Source organism: Dysidea avara, chromosome 8 (genome assembly GCF_963678975.1).
Source record: "Dysidea avara chromosome 8, odDysAvar1.4, whole genome shotgun sequence".
NCBI lineage: Eukaryota > Metazoa > Porifera > Demospongiae > Dictyoceratida > Dysideidae > Dysidea > Dysidea avara.
Genome location: NC_089279.1, coordinates 2,214,798 through 2,229,943, shown reverse-complemented (window position 1 = coordinate 2,229,943; position 15,146 = coordinate 2,214,798). Strand labels below are relative to the sequence as shown.

Sequence of the window (15,146 nt, the reverse complement as noted above, 5' to 3'; positions counted from 1 at the left end):
GACCGAAATAGTCTCATCGATCAGGTGACTGCTCTATTAGAGTATTTCAATCGTCTACTATACAAGCTGCTTGTCCTGGTCAAAGCTTCCAAGATGGCAAGGAAAGGGTACGCTTTGGGGTAATACCGTATACGCTGATGAAACTTGTGTATTGAACATTTTAACTGATAACTGATTTTGGACTAGAACACATTTAAGCCATTTTTGTCATGATGAATCAGTTGATAGATGCACACATGTTGTAGCCTATTGCTTCTGTGAGCTCAGAACAGTAGAGCTCTTAAACCAACAGCATTATTAGATTGTTAAATAAATTCAGATGAATTAAAGACATGAGTCCGAGGTCTTTCACCCAATGAAATACACACATACACAGGTATAACATAACCGACTAAATTTTGAAACAATTAGTTAGTGAAAAAGATGAAATCCCATAGATTATCATCTTGTGTGGGAATAAAAGGCAGAGGGATATGACTAGGTCTCAGAAAAGACTGACAATAGGCAGAAACATCCTATTGCTATGCATGCAACAACCAATTAATCGGTTGGATCACATGACCACAAAATTGCATGCTTACAGTTTTGGTCATAAATGGGTGCACTAAAGCTAGTGTATGAGGAGAGTGTTCATTGCATACTTGTTAGAAAATATACACCACAAAGCCATTTCTTGTCCTTACTTATGTGACATAATGCACACACTAATTAGATAGAAACCTACAACACACACTGTTTACTGTGTATGTATAATTGGGTTGTAATTTACACATGTATTAACACATTATTTTATGGTAACCTTGTAATAGGTAAACACAGTTGTGTTTATAATATACTTACTAACACTTTTGTGAACATGTGTATCTGTATGTATTCATATTGTAGTAATAGAGTTGTGTTCACTGTTGCTATATTGCTGCTGTTAACTATATTTCGTGACACTACAATTTATACATCAAACAGCATGTTTGAGTGATAAATGAAAATACTGGTAAATACACAAATACATTGAAATGCGTTAAGCTAATTAATCGATTGGAATAGTCTAGCCAACAACATGAACAACTGTCATTATTTTCACAAAGAATAGTGATATCAGTTGCAACTACAATATGTAACCACACTTTTTTCCTGATCATACCAGTGTTATTCATTAAAACTCTAGTTGGAACTACAACCTTGTACTTTATCAGGTTGCACTTGTCTGAAGGCATTATACATTAAATACTTTTGAAATTGGTAGCAATTTATTGAAATCATTTTGGGTTGCACTGAAGGAATTTTTTGAGTTTGGTTGTAACTCACCAATACTGCCAAAGAACTGTGAAGGTGTTGTAAAGCTGGTTTATGGTCAATATTGCTTGTGTGAGAATAATTTTACAGCATTACTGTACTGTATAATATGTAGTTTACGTAAATAGTAATCCATTGAAATGCACATTAGAAATTAAAGTTATGGTACGTCATTTTCTTGTTCCATTGTAGTCTGGTGTTGCAATGTATATACTTGCATGGCTAGTGTATGGATCAGAGTGGAAATGAAATGATTGCTGGAATCAAGGTATTGTAACAATTACTGTAGCAGTTGTGCTTTAGCTGATAATGTTATTATAAACAATAAAGAAATTCTTGTTAATTAATGAACCTGCATCAGTTGTAACTGCATACATGTGAAAGTCATCTACATCTCTTAGTGTGCCGTTTCCATATTATTTTTATTTAGCATAATACATCTGAGAACTCTAGTTCTGTTGTGTGGCTGCTCTCCAATGATCCATGCAATATATCCAACTATCATATAAACTGAATACTATATCAGTGATAGACGCACTCATCAGTAGAGATACGAACTGAAGTCTTATTATCAGTTCTTTCAGTGGTGTTCATTATTTAGCATATGAGTAGTAAAGTCACTACGCAGTGATGTTAACTATAATTAACAAGTTAGTGCAGTTACTGACAATATTCCACACTTTCACTGACTACAAGTAGCAATATAGTGATTTTACTACATAAGTTAGTGATTTGACATCATTTTTCAGTGATAAAGCTTGACAGTGACCATCACTAACTTGCAAAATGTACTTGCTAAAAGTAGTGACAAAATGATTGTAAAAATCACTGACTTGCGTGTAGTGAAAATCACTACAGAACTATAGTAAAATTTTACAAGCTAGTGATGGTCACTGTCAAGCTAGCTAGTGATCACCACTGAAAAATAATTTCTCTACCTTAAAACGTTAGTGAATGTAACCAGAAAACAGTCATTTCACCAGATATTTTTGCAGTGAAAAGGCTTCCAGAAACCCTATATAAAAGCTATATAGCTATAGAATCATTGTATTAACTTTTATTTTGTGTTCAGATTTCTCTAGTGTTAACTTGCTGCTCTGATACAAGTAATGGTTTCTTCTGTAACTGCTGTTGAGTGCTTGCTACTGTTAATTGCAGTACACCAGTGTGTTTCTCAATTAACTAGTCAACAAAAACGACTCTTGTTGGACCTACACAACCAGGCAAGGAGTAATGTGACTCCCATTGCTACCAACATGGAGAAAATGGTGAGTCTCTCTGAGTGAGAGCATACTGTAAAATAAGATAGTGGCTTGTTTATAATGCCACTGCACATGAAAACCTTTTATCTGCATAATTAGAATTAAAACATACATCCTGTGAATCACCCAGTGCTCAACATTTACTGTAGAAGTTAACATGAAATTCACTCTGATTATATATTACTGCATTACAGATTACTTGCCAATTAATTTTTTGCAGAGATTTTAATGTTCCATAGCTATAGGTGCTAATTAGTAAGTTATATTGTGTGACCAAGAAATTAGCAATAGTTAAATTTCCATGCCAGTTGCTGATAGCTACTTTATGTCGATGGTTATTTCAGCTTATTAACTCTAGTCAATTTAACTTTTATTTCTATGTAGGAGGTATAATATTCTTTATTTGTGCTTATCTTATCATTATCATCTATATAGTTATTGGTTGACTATAGCTCCCTGCTTAATTGTGATCCTCCTACGAGTATATTTTCCAATACAGCATTGCACTGTTAGTACATAAATGTGTTAAGCTTAAACACTGCCAAGTGTATATAGGAGATTCTTGATATCAAATAGAAGCAAAGAGGTACACCTGTGAGCGTAGTTGGCTTCTTCACTTTTTGTTTACATAGTTGGATTTATCAAGGATAAATAAACAACTATTAATATTAGTCTTTAATTCAAAGTATAAAGCCAATATCTACTTGGGCCTTCTAAGATGTTATTGACTTTTAATAATAATCACAGCTATTAAGTTGTCCTGATACAATGAGAACATTTGTTATTTCTCAGCTTGGAATCTAACTGTTCAATGAAGTAGGCAAAATAAACCAGTACTATGATTAATAACATACATAAAATTAGCAATGTTTATAAAATAGCAGCTTTGGTTACTCAATAAACCTCAAGAAATTGAACCTATCATCAAACTGGAAGTCCTTTCAAGAGTCAGTCTGCAAAGACACAATAGATCACAACAATTTGATGTGTCAACAGTCACTCCAATTCAAATAATGATCCTATAGAGGTGGATTAACTGTAATCATAGTCTTAGTGATCAGTGTAGGAATGTTAGATTCCCATAATATTTCAAGTCTGTAATAATTTTATTTGCATGTATGGGTTAGTGATACAAGTACAAATATTCTATTGTGTCAGTGAGATTATTACCATTTTCATACATGCAGGTTATGTTAGGTGTAGTGCATGTTAATTTCTTGTTGTTAGATCCAGAATATGTTTCTGACTGCATGTGAGACTTTTCCCATTATTCCAGCATTATGCTTGATGTGTTTGCCTTTATATACCAGAAATTATCCCAGCACATCAAACCCAAGTCTGATATGGCTCTTACCACTGTGACTGCACCTGTGAAAGAGAAAAAATTATTTCAGCACACTAATAAGAAGATTAAATCTCCATACAGCCCTACCTTACTGAAAATGCACTGACACTTCATAACCTATCTGTATGAACAAAAACATTAACACTGCCCTTGACGTCACACTTCATAACCTATCTGTATGAACAAAAACATTAACACTGCCCTTGACGTCATGGCTTGACATTTAAATTACACAGGGTGGACAGTTGATTTAGCACTAAACAGGCAAAGGAGCAACTTAAGTTCCTATATTTAAGCAAATGTGTACTATCGTGACCCGCATGAAAGCTATATAACAGCCTACGTATATAAATGATTATAAATTATGCAATTTATTAGCAGAACATCACAATTTGTCATACCCTTTATTTATTAATTATTGCTCCTTGTAGGAATGGAATGATGAACTGGCTGCAGTTGCTCAGGCTTACTCAGCACTTTGTATTTTTGACCATAACCCTAACAGAGCCAGCCAAGCTCCATCATTTAGTAGTGTTGGTGAAAACTTGGCAATATCTTCTGGTCGTGGTGAAGATTATCAGTTCCTGTTTACACTGTGGCATAATGAACATAGAAATTATGACTACAACACTGGAACATGTAGTGGAGTCTGTGGACACTACACACAGGTGGGTATGTATATTGTATTACTTGCAATCATTTTATCACTAGGTGAGTAACTATGTGGTAGTTACTCTGCATCATCCCCTAGTACATTAAATTTAATAGTATATTAATACAGGTTGTGTGGGCAAGGTCTAACCAACTTGGCTGTGGAGTGACTCTTTGTACTACAGTGGAAGGATTCTCTGGTACTAACGCTGTTAATCTTGTTTGTAACTATGGACCAGCGTGAGTGACCAACACACATGCCTTTAATGACTGTTATTGTGTTTATTTAATAGTGGAAACTTCATAAGACGACCTCCTTACTTGACTGGAGACTTATCATGTTCCAATTGTCCTTATGATAAACAATACTGCATGAACAATCTCTGTTCTGATGGTGAGTTGAATACTATGATATGATTTGTAAGCTAAATTCATTTGCCTATTTTTATGGTTAAACACTTTGTATCACAGTGCACAAACTAAAAGTGCCAAACTCTTGTGTAAAAACGGGATCAGTGCAAAGAGAACAATTGTAACTGTAGATATATTATACCCTAGGTGTACCAATGCACTAAGGTGCATTTCATGGCCTCATTGTGGGGCCATAATTTATATATACACATTATTGAAAATACTTTTAAGATGCCGATTGTGATATTAAGGGTGCACCATTTATACTATCACTTGAAAGCTTCAAAGTATTCCACTATACATGAATTTATTTTGCTACCCTTAAATTATATCACATTGCATATTATACACATGTGATAATGTTTTGTCAAAGTCTGCGTATCACAGCAGATATGTACAGTTCCTGCAGGTTGCGATGCTGATAGTGTCACAGTAGATGGAGTTAGTGTAGCTGGAGGAACTGCATCGGTTGAGTTTTCATCTGATCCAAATGCCAAGTTTAGATGCAAGCTGAACACCCGAAGATACAGAAGATTCAGAAGATGTAGGAAGATGTAGACAATCTGAGTGACTTGTCATTACATCAACATTTTCATTACAGGTACGAGTCCTTTGACATATACTGGGCTGAGCAGAGGAAGGTATCGTGTTACCATACAAGCTGCTTGTCCTGGTCAGCGCTTCCAAGATGGATCAAGTAAAAGGGTACGCTTCAGCGTACGCACATAAAACTACAAGAAGCTTGTGAATTGAACTGATTTTACTTAAAGTACACTTCTATGCCATTTGCTTGACATTCATTTGTTAGAACTATATTATAGTAGATCAATGCACATTCATGTAACTGTTGTATCTCATTGCTTCTATGAACCTACAATAATGTATAGCGTAGAGTCAACATATTGGATTGTGCATACAGCTGCATGTGTGTGGTTTAACACAATCAACAGTAACAGTGTAGCTATAGTCATATGTTGTGGAGAACATTATATGTAATACACATTATTCAATCACAGAAACATTGGTGTGCACATGATGATAGTTACAGTAAGTAACAATGTATTATCATGTAATAATTTTTGTTCATCACACATACACACCCCTTTTAAGGTTGCATGTGCTCTAGTGTCAGTAGCATTTCCTATCCTGAAACTTGGAAGGACAATCATACATGACTACTGGCATGTTTAAATTGTACTACCAGCAACTGCACAACAAGTGATCGTGTGTGAATAATGTCTACGTGTCTGTAGTGAGTGATAGTTGGTATCATGTAAGACTATATAGAGTGAGTTCAATTCATGTCCATGGCTAATGGTTCTTTATGAATTCTTGTTGAAAGTATGAGTAGGTTTGCTTCTCCAAGGTGGTAAACTAAAAACTGGTGCTATAGACACTGATCAGTAGCAAGAAGAACCAAACCAAAAAGTTGTAACAGAGAGACAATGCAGTGCAGTACATCATAAACCCCCATATGAACTTTTCTTCATAACTTTTTAATATTTAATTTATCTGAAAACTGAAAGCAGATTTGAGTTCAGCACATTCTAATGCATCAGTGGTGTGTAATGAAAGGTCGCAACATGACAAAGGTCAATTACATCATCACTACCATAGCAGCAAATAAGTTTTTTCTTTTAAATGACTTTTTTAGGTAACAATAACTATTTGTAATGATTATATTCCAATGTAATTGCATTCAAGATTTATAAAGAGTTTTATAAAGCATTTGTTGTACAATAGAAAGCATATTCTATTTGGTTCCTCACATATACTTACCTGAGCTATTATCAGGTCAGATTGGAGAACTGCAAGTCAAAATTTATTGAAAAGGAGAGATTCAGTGAATATCATGTACAAAGTACTTTAAACATAGCTTGCTATAAATACAAGCTAGACTGTTATGGTTAGTCACACCATTACTTCTGATCATGATATAATTGCCTTGACTGCCTTAGTAGCACATAGAGCATAGACCATTAAATTTTGCTGGGAAATATATAACCTCAGTGTCTTGTGAATCATCACATTCAATCATTGCCATTCAAATATACTTGTTAGCATCAGAACCTGCAGAGCACTGTAGATAGAGTAGGGTCCATTTTAGTCAGCATGTTTCAACATGTCAGAGCTATAATATTAGAAAAATTAATTCAGTAATCATTCACACGATCAGAGCATAGTACTGGAAGGTGAGAAAAACTTCTAGACCAACTTTCATGTAGAGATTATGTGGGAAATCACTAAAAAGATGTAATAAAAGCCAGTGTCACTTACCCCTGGTTGGCTACAACAAGCTAACTACATCATTTTAAACAATATTCTACAACTGTCTTACAGATTTAAAGTATGTTACCTTATACCAAGTTTGCAAAGTAATTGTAGCATCCATTACAAAACAAAATTTTATTTTTTTAAAAACAGCTTAATTTTTCAAAAAAACTGAATAAATCCCAAGAAAAATCATAAATAAAAATTCTGCCTTACAGATTTGTTGGGAGTATCAGTAGCATTGCTGCAGTAAAATAACTAGCAAGGTTTCAATTTTTAAAAATGACCATGCCACTGGTTTTCTGATAAAAAGTTTCAAGCTTCACTATAAATGCATTGTGATTATGCTTAAATTGCGAGTGTCTGGCATGTAGCATCAAAAAGTTATGAATCAGGGAAGTTGTGATATAATCGTGGGGGTATATGATGTCCCGCACTATAGCTAAGTTACAGTGAACTAGGGCACTGAGCTATAACTGGATAAATATGTATGTTAAATACTGTCCTCTCATTCATTTTTTGATCAACACTAATTAATATTCATACTGTTACATCTTATAAATGCAAGCCAAGAAGGACAGGTACAAAACAAACTGATTTCACACTAGCCGTAATGTAACTTTAAGTAAACATGTCAAGCACAATAATGTCTTTCGCTGTCTGTATAACTAAAAAGATAAGTTATATTAAGGTAAGTTGGACAGCCTTTGGTGTGATGGGTGCTTCAAACACTTTGACTTTGAACTTATCACTAGTTGTACTTGCATGAATTTCTGAGTAACAGAAGTTACCATAGGAACAACAAGTGTCAGGAAATGTGACCAGTGCCAATAGTTAATTATGGTCCTTATTGACACTGATGGTCAGTGCCAGTTACAGTGATTGTGTTTATTCAATGCTTAAGACATTAGATGGGAAAATTTAGCCACATAATGCATTATAACTTAAGTACACTCTCCTCATGTTGGACAACACATATACTTAGCTAGTTGAGGTGTGATCTGGACTAAGTGTATATACTATCTAACTGATTATTTGCTCCCTATAACCACCGATTAATTAGATTTGCTAATCAAACATGCTGTTTGACATAATAAATAAGGTAAAACGTGGCTTTGCAATGTATAATTTCTAACGTACAAACAGTAAACAGCATCTTTGTACACTTTAGTACACACTTTGTGACCAAAACTGCAATTGTATAAGCAATTTTGTGATCATGTGATCCAACTGTTGTTGCATGCATAGCCCAATTATTAATTACCCTCAGCAATAACTGATTGATTACCTTAATTGCTAGCTGTCACCCAGGGTCGTTAATGTGTTGATAGTGTATTAGTACATAAGCTCCATCTATTTAAACTCTGATCGAGGAGATAATGATAATGAATAGCACATCTTTCAATAGGTACATAGTTGATGGTAACTTTACAGCAGTTAAGAGAAATGAAGTAACTGCATGTACATTTTAAAAATCACTTCAGATTAAGATTGCAGTATGAACACATGAAAACCTTTTCAGATTTTGTCATCAAAATATTTTGATGAACACTTGCCTATTATATTTAGTACATCATGCACATTTGTAGGTTATCTTATACCTGTGTATATGTATATTTCATTGAGTGAAAGACCTCACTCACCAAAGGCCCATGTCGACCTTAATTCATCTGAATTTATTTAACAATCTAATACTGTTGTTAGAGCACTACTGTTCTGAGCTCACAGAAGCAAGAAGCTACAACATGTGTGTATCTATCAACTAATACATAATGACAAAAATGGCCTAAATGTGTCGTAATCCTAAATCAGTTATCAGTTCAAAAGTTCAATCCACCATTTTAATCAGGGAATTCCAAAGCGTGCCCTTTTCCTAGCCCCATCTCGGAAGCTTTGACCAGGACAAGCAGCTTGTATAGTAACACGATACCTTCCTCTACTCAACCCAGTATATGTCACAGGACTGGTGCCTGTAATGAGAACATATTATGTAGTGGGAGGTAAAACATTAATTGTGTACATGACCAGTTTTGACACATCCAGCCTGTTGTACACTTATATTACAAGTACATGCACTCACATTGCCTAAACCTTCGGTTGTTCAGCCTGCATCTAAACCTGGCATTTGGATCAGATGAAAATTCAACAGTTACAGTTCTTCCAGCTACACTAACATCATCTATTGTAACTTCATCAGCATTGCAATCTACAGAAATTATATGTACAGTATAACTCAAAATTTCATATACTATACAGCCTGCAACAAGCCAATATCCTGACAGGTCCTACTGGCACTACCAGTCAGCTCATAACCAGTATTACATTTGAATGTACAAGTACTTTCAACCTCATTACTAGTACAGTCAATCATTCCATTATTGGGAGGGTCAAGTACTGGACATGACACTGAATAAAATGGAATAAAAATGCACTCCTCAATAATTGGTTACAATGAGGAGATCAATGTTGCACCCATAAACAGCTACCAATATAAATTGGAATACTTTAGGCATGAAAGTTAACTGTATCTTCAGAATTAATAGGTATGATCACAAAATCCTATTTTACTCACCATTACTACAAAGATTATTCACACAGGATTTCTTGTCATCAGGACAATTTGAGCATGATGAATCTCCAGTCATATAAGGAGATTGTCCTTTCAAGTTTCCACTATCAAATAAACACAGTGACAATAGTCATTACAAACATGTTACTCACGATGGTCCATAGTTACACACAAGAAGGAGACCTTCACCAACAAATCCTTCAACAGGATCGCATCGAGTAGCTCCACAACCAACTTGATCAGATGTAGCCCACACCAGCTGTCATGAAAAATTTGTCAACTAACTTTGTAATGAGGGTGTAGCCGCAAATTAGAACAGTTACTTTTATTAAATAGGATAATAGTGCAAAGGGATTCAATCTCAAAAGTTTCAAATTACACACAGTGTATTCTAACACACTTATACACCACCTACCTGTGTATATGGGTCACAGAATTGATCTCTAAAACACTGTCCAGTAGTGTAGTTGTATAAATGACGTCCATCAAACCACAATCCTACCACCTGTCCAAAGCTTTCAGAAGATGGGGGAATACTTACCCCTGAATTTTCACCAACAGTACTAAATGATGGAGCTTGGCTGGCTCTATCAGGATTTGGCTGAGTAGTGCATTTTGTTGAGTAAGCCTGAGCAACTTCAGCTAATTCATCATTCCATTCCTGTAAGACAGAAACCATAATAGCATTGGTTATTCTCATCCATCATTACCTTTCAATATAGCAATGCTGGCGGACAGATTTTTAGATATCTGAATTAATTAGCTCACATGACCACATACAGACTTAATCTGTTTTATCTAGTAGCTGCATTCAGCCATCAGTAGTACTGAAAATCATTAGCATGCAGTCTAATTAAGTTGGGACATTTGTAGCCTTTAGTTACTCCGAATTATTTAGTTAAATCACAATAACTACGTAATATATCCTGCATGTTATATCCCATATCTTGTGTGTAAGCAGGTCATGATTTACTACACAACAACTTGAAAGACCAATTATTGATCAGAAACTTATAGAAACTACATTCCTAAATTAACTTATAAGATTGCCTTGAGAAACTGAAATAAGATCAAAGCATATCACAATTAGGTAATTATCACTATTGGCTATACCACAACTATAACACATTATACACTGGACATGTGTCTGCATCCTTATTGAAACTGAAGCTTGTGAAACATATATAACTCTTCATGGCCTTGTCAGTCTTTATCGAACATAAATGAACATGCTACATGGAAAAGTGAGGTCTTACCAGTCATACATACATAGCTACTGGAGAATTTAGTAGCGTTAACAAAAATATAAAGTAGCACTAAAAGACATCATTTTAAACAACTCTATTCTTGATTGCATGAAACATTTATGTGACAACTTTTCCTTCCATCTTCCTACCAAGTTACTTCACGTACAATTGGTAGGATGAGTGGAAACTTTTGCAGTTACATATTGACTAGTTTAGCTACCCTGTAGTTATTTCTCAATGTAGTATACCATTATAGTAGCCAGACCACAGTGCTATAGCTATGAAGCTCTATAGAGTCCATGCAGTGCTATCAGTATCTTTCTTGCGATTACCAATACACCAACTGGCACCTTACCATTTCCTCCATGTTAGTAGCAATTGGATCTACCATACTCCTAGCTCTGTTGTGAAGGTCCAACAAGAGTTGTTTATCTTCATCAGTCAACTGAGATACACTTGGTGCTGCAGTTAACAACAATAGACACAGTAGCTATACACTGGGAAAGTGAATACACTATCATATACAGTATGGTAGTACTATATAATAGGGATCATAAAGGTTTACAAACAACTATTGATCACAAATCATCCTTCACCGTGACTTGTCAGTATTGGTTTGGCATGATCACCCAATTAGAATGGCCTGACTCAGTATTCTGGTGCAAAGTTTTATTTCCTATTGACTAACTAACTAATTGTAACTGATGTCTTCAACTATGCCAAGTATAGCTAAACCAATACAAGCGCTATTTGATGTCATTGGTATGGCTGTAGGGCTAGACTATATTTTTTATTAACTTTATACTCAATATGTACAGCCTGTAACAAACCTGGCATACATGTAGTCTCAGTACCACTCCAAGTGCCATTATCCTGACAGGTCTGACTGGCACTGCCGGTCAACTCAAAACCAGTATAATATTTAAATGTACAAGTGCTTTCAACCTCATTACTGGGGCAGTCAATCATTCCATTATTGGGAGGGTCAAGTACTGGACATGACACTGAATAAAGTGGAATAAAAATACACTCCTCAATAATTGGTTACAATCAGGAGATCAATGTTGCACTCATAAACAGCTACCAATATAAATTGAAATACTTAAAACATGCAAGTCAATTCGGAACTATTTTCAGAATAGTTGTGATAACAAAGTCCTATTTTACTCACCATTACTACAAAGATTATTCACACAGGATTTCTTGTCATCAGGACAATTAGAACATGATGAACCTCCAGTCATGTAAGGAGATTGTTCTTCCAAGTTTCCACTATCAAATGAATACAGTGACAATAGTTGTTACAAACATGTCACTCACGATGGTCCATAGTTACACACAAGAAGGAGACCTTCACCAACAAATCCTTCTACAGGGTTGCATCGAGTTGCTCCACAACCAACTTGATTAGATGTAGCCCACACCAGCTATAATGAAAAATTTGTTAACTAATTTTGTTATGAGGGTGTAGCCACAAACTAGAGCAGTTACTATTATCAAATAGGATAATAGTGCAAAGGGATTCAATCTCAAAAGTTTCAAGTATATACATCAACACACACTGTATTCTGACACATTTATACACCACCTACCTGTGTGTATGAGTCACAGAATTGATCTCTGAAACACTGTCCAGTAGTGTAGTTGTATAAATGACGTCCATCAAACCACAATCCTACCACCTGTCCAAAGCTTTCAGAAGATGGGGGAATACTTACTACTGAATTTTCACCAACAGTACTAAATGATGGAGCTTGGCTGGTTCTATTAGGATTTGGTTGAGTAGTGCATTTTGTTGAGTAAATCTGAGCAACTTCAGCCAGTTCATCATTCCATTCCTGTAACATGTTATTCATTATCAAACACATCACATCCAAAAATGCAATAATTATGCTTTTGTTTGTCTTGCAGCTGTTTCTTGTCTGAGATCATCCGTTGCTTTTTATGCCTCTCTCTTGGCCATGCATGATGGTGATTTATATTATATCTGAGGTGCTTAAATTCTTGAGTCTAATTGGACTATCTAGGTTGTGACTCAGCTATAAGTTTGACTTGCCAATATAGTGGCCTTGTTGTAATTCATTACCAGACAGACAGTGTATTCCATTGACCACACTTTGTTGTTTATGAAAAATTATATTTGCACCTGTTATCTTTGGTTATCATACAGTTGAGAAATTGGAACTATGGTGGTTGCAACAGACATTTAGGCTGATCGTTGTTGGTACAGTTTGTGGCTTCTTAAATCATCACCTACAACTGTGTAGGTTTTACAGAAGCTTTTACAAGTCAGTATATTTCACATAACAATTCTCACATCACACAAATTAAAATTATTATTCTGTTTGGATTCCTATACTGGCAGGATTCGCATCCTTGCTATAAATAGTGGTTTCAGAGTAGAAGTTAATCATTGATCACAAAAGTAAAAAAATTTGTGATAAAATTACTTGTGAGCAATGTACATTATAACTGTAGCTGCTTATACATGAACACTACAGATATATAATATGTGTTACTGTATGCATATATGTAGTTGTTATTATGTAATTGCATATGATATTGTTGCAGTATTGTTTTATTTAAAAGCAATAAATTAGCAAGTCTGGTAATGAAGTTCATATACACATATTACAGTCTAACACACACAGTGATGTTGTGCTGGCTGTTATAGCTAACATACATTATCCTGAACCAGACAAGACATGAGCAAAAGTTGTAACACTTGTATGTACACACATTGGAATTGGTTTATCATTAAGTTTAATAAAGTTTTCCACCTACAGTACAGTATATACTTAGCTAAGTGACACCCACAAATAAAGTGTTAACTACTAGCTACTGTAACAGAAGTTTTTGCATCAACAGAAGCAGTTTGCTCGGCTGTGCTTGAAATAATTTACAGCTAAATGGGTGACTGGAACAATAGGAGCAAAGTTTTTTTGTTAAAGAAGACAAGTCAACAGTAGTGCATGGTCACCAGATTAATATCATTCATCTTAACACAGATCACAAGGAAAATAAGTTACAGTTTCAGTAAGGATGCCAACTCATGTCTAAAGTGTATAGTGCTTTAGTTGTGGTAGAACCAGAAGTGGTTTATATGAATGCATACTCAGTTTAATATATTAAAGCAGTGTTGTAAACTGATTGTAGAAAGCCTGAAATATTATCATATCTACATGTGTTGAAATGTATAATACCACACAGTGCAACTAGCCCATTCAATCTATGATGGCACTGAAACCTGCTAAACTAAAAATCACATAATGCTATGTAGCATCACTGTGCCTATAGCTGTTTGCAGCTTCATATCCTATAGCTACACCCACAGCAAGGATGTTAACTTTAACTAGCTAATATAAACCACTGATTAAGTTACACACCAGTACACATGTAACTTGGTCAGTAAAACTATGACATGTATGATTTCATCCATCACAATTTAACTCTTATCAGTGCTCTCAATCAACACCTAAACTAGATAGCTAACATACATATTATGATGGTCATGGTAATAGCTTGTACCCATATAGACACACATGTTGACTGCTGCACAATGATGGTGTGTAAAATAGTGTGGCATTATTCAATGCTTTGAGCTTAAATTCTGACTGTTTCCAACACTGAAAATCAAAGATGCACTTTTCTCAGCATTTATTATTTACTTTATACTTCAACTAATATTCCCTCATTTTTTTCATCTTACCCTTCTGATACTATATGTAGATCTGAGAGCTACGTATATTGTTGTAACAATACCAAAATTCAATAATCTTATATTAGTAGCCACAAGATGGAGCTATATAATATGTACTTCAGTCATCAGGTATATATCAACTAGCACCTTACCATTTCCTCCATGTTAGTAGCTGTAGGATCCACCATACTCCTAGCTCTGTTGTGAAGATCCAACAAGAGTTGCTTATCTTCATCAGTCAACTGAGATACACTCAGGTGTGCTGCAGTTAGCACTAGCAGACACAACACTGGGAAAGTGAACACACTAGGTAACATTGTTCTCACACGACCAGAACTTCAAATGTGAAATGTGGCAGAATTCTGTCTATTTAAACAATCCGTGTAATTGTAACCAC

General features: G+C 35.1%; 2 protein-coding genes across 3 annotated transcripts; one reads left to right on the top strand and one right to left on the bottom strand.

The window, feature by feature from the left end:
- The first annotated feature begins 2,371 nt into the window (after positions 1-2,371).
- Positions 2,372-5,905, top strand: LOC136265120 (GLIPR1-like protein 1). Its single transcript, XM_066059915.1, has 6 exons — positions 2,372-2,561; positions 4,332-4,568; positions 4,682-4,791; positions 4,845-4,945; positions 5,363-5,506; positions 5,564-5,905. The coding sequence occupies exons 1-6, from the start codon at positions 2,403-2,405 to the stop codon at positions 5,689-5,691; spliced, it is 879 nt and encodes a 292-aa protein (XP_065915987.1). The 5' UTR covers positions 2,372-2,402; the 3' UTR covers positions 5,692-5,905.
- Positions 5,906-8,879: 2,974 nt separating this feature from the next.
- Positions 8,880-15,080, bottom strand: LOC136265116 (peptidase inhibitor 16-like). 2 transcript variants are annotated; one of them, XM_066059907.1, is made up of 11 exons: positions 14,902-15,080; positions 12,642-12,887; positions 12,370-12,476; positions 12,221-12,321; positions 11,880-12,053; positions 11,405-11,511; positions 10,218-10,463; positions 9,955-10,061; positions 9,806-9,906; positions 9,314-9,439; positions 8,880-9,203 (listed from the first exon to the last, which is right to left on the bottom strand). In XM_066059907.1, exons 1-11 carry the CDS (start codon positions 15,064-15,066, stop codon positions 9,079-9,081), a joined length of 1,605 nt encoding a protein of 534 aa, XP_065915979.1. In that variant the 5' UTR covers positions 15,067-15,080; the 3' UTR covers positions 8,880-9,078. The 2 variants fall into 2 exon arrangements, with proteins under 2 accessions (XP_065915979.1, XP_065915980.1); XM_066059908.1 differs by lacking the exon at positions 11,880-12,053.
- Positions 15,081-15,146: the final 66 nt, after the last annotated feature.

Bases quoted from the DNA above. Each gene is read 5' to 3' on its own strand.
- LOC136265116 (XM_066059907.1), bottom strand. From the start codon at position 15,066: ATGTTACCTAGTGTGTTCACTTTCCCAGTGTTGTGTCTGCTAGTGCTA. The intron at 9,907-9,954 runs GTGAGTAACATG...TTTATTTGATAG, and splicing joins GTGTGTAACTATGGACCATC to TGGAAACTTGAAAGGACAAT. The intron at 9,440-9,805 runs GTGAGTAAAATA...TAATTTCTGTAG, and splicing joins GAATAATCTTTGTAGTAATG to ATTGCAATGCTGATGAAGTT.
- LOC136265120 (XM_066059915.1), top strand. From the start codon at position 2,403: ATGGTTTCTTCTGTAACTGCTGTTGAGTGCTTGCTACTGTTAATTGCA. The intron at 4,792-4,844 runs GTGAGTGACCAA...TTTATTTAATAG, and splicing joins GTTTGTAACTATGGACCAGC to TGGAAACTTCATAAGACGAC. The intron at 4,946-5,362 runs GTGAGTTGAATA...AGATATGTACAG, and splicing joins GAACAATCTCTGTTCTGATG to TTCCTGCAGGTTGCGATGCT.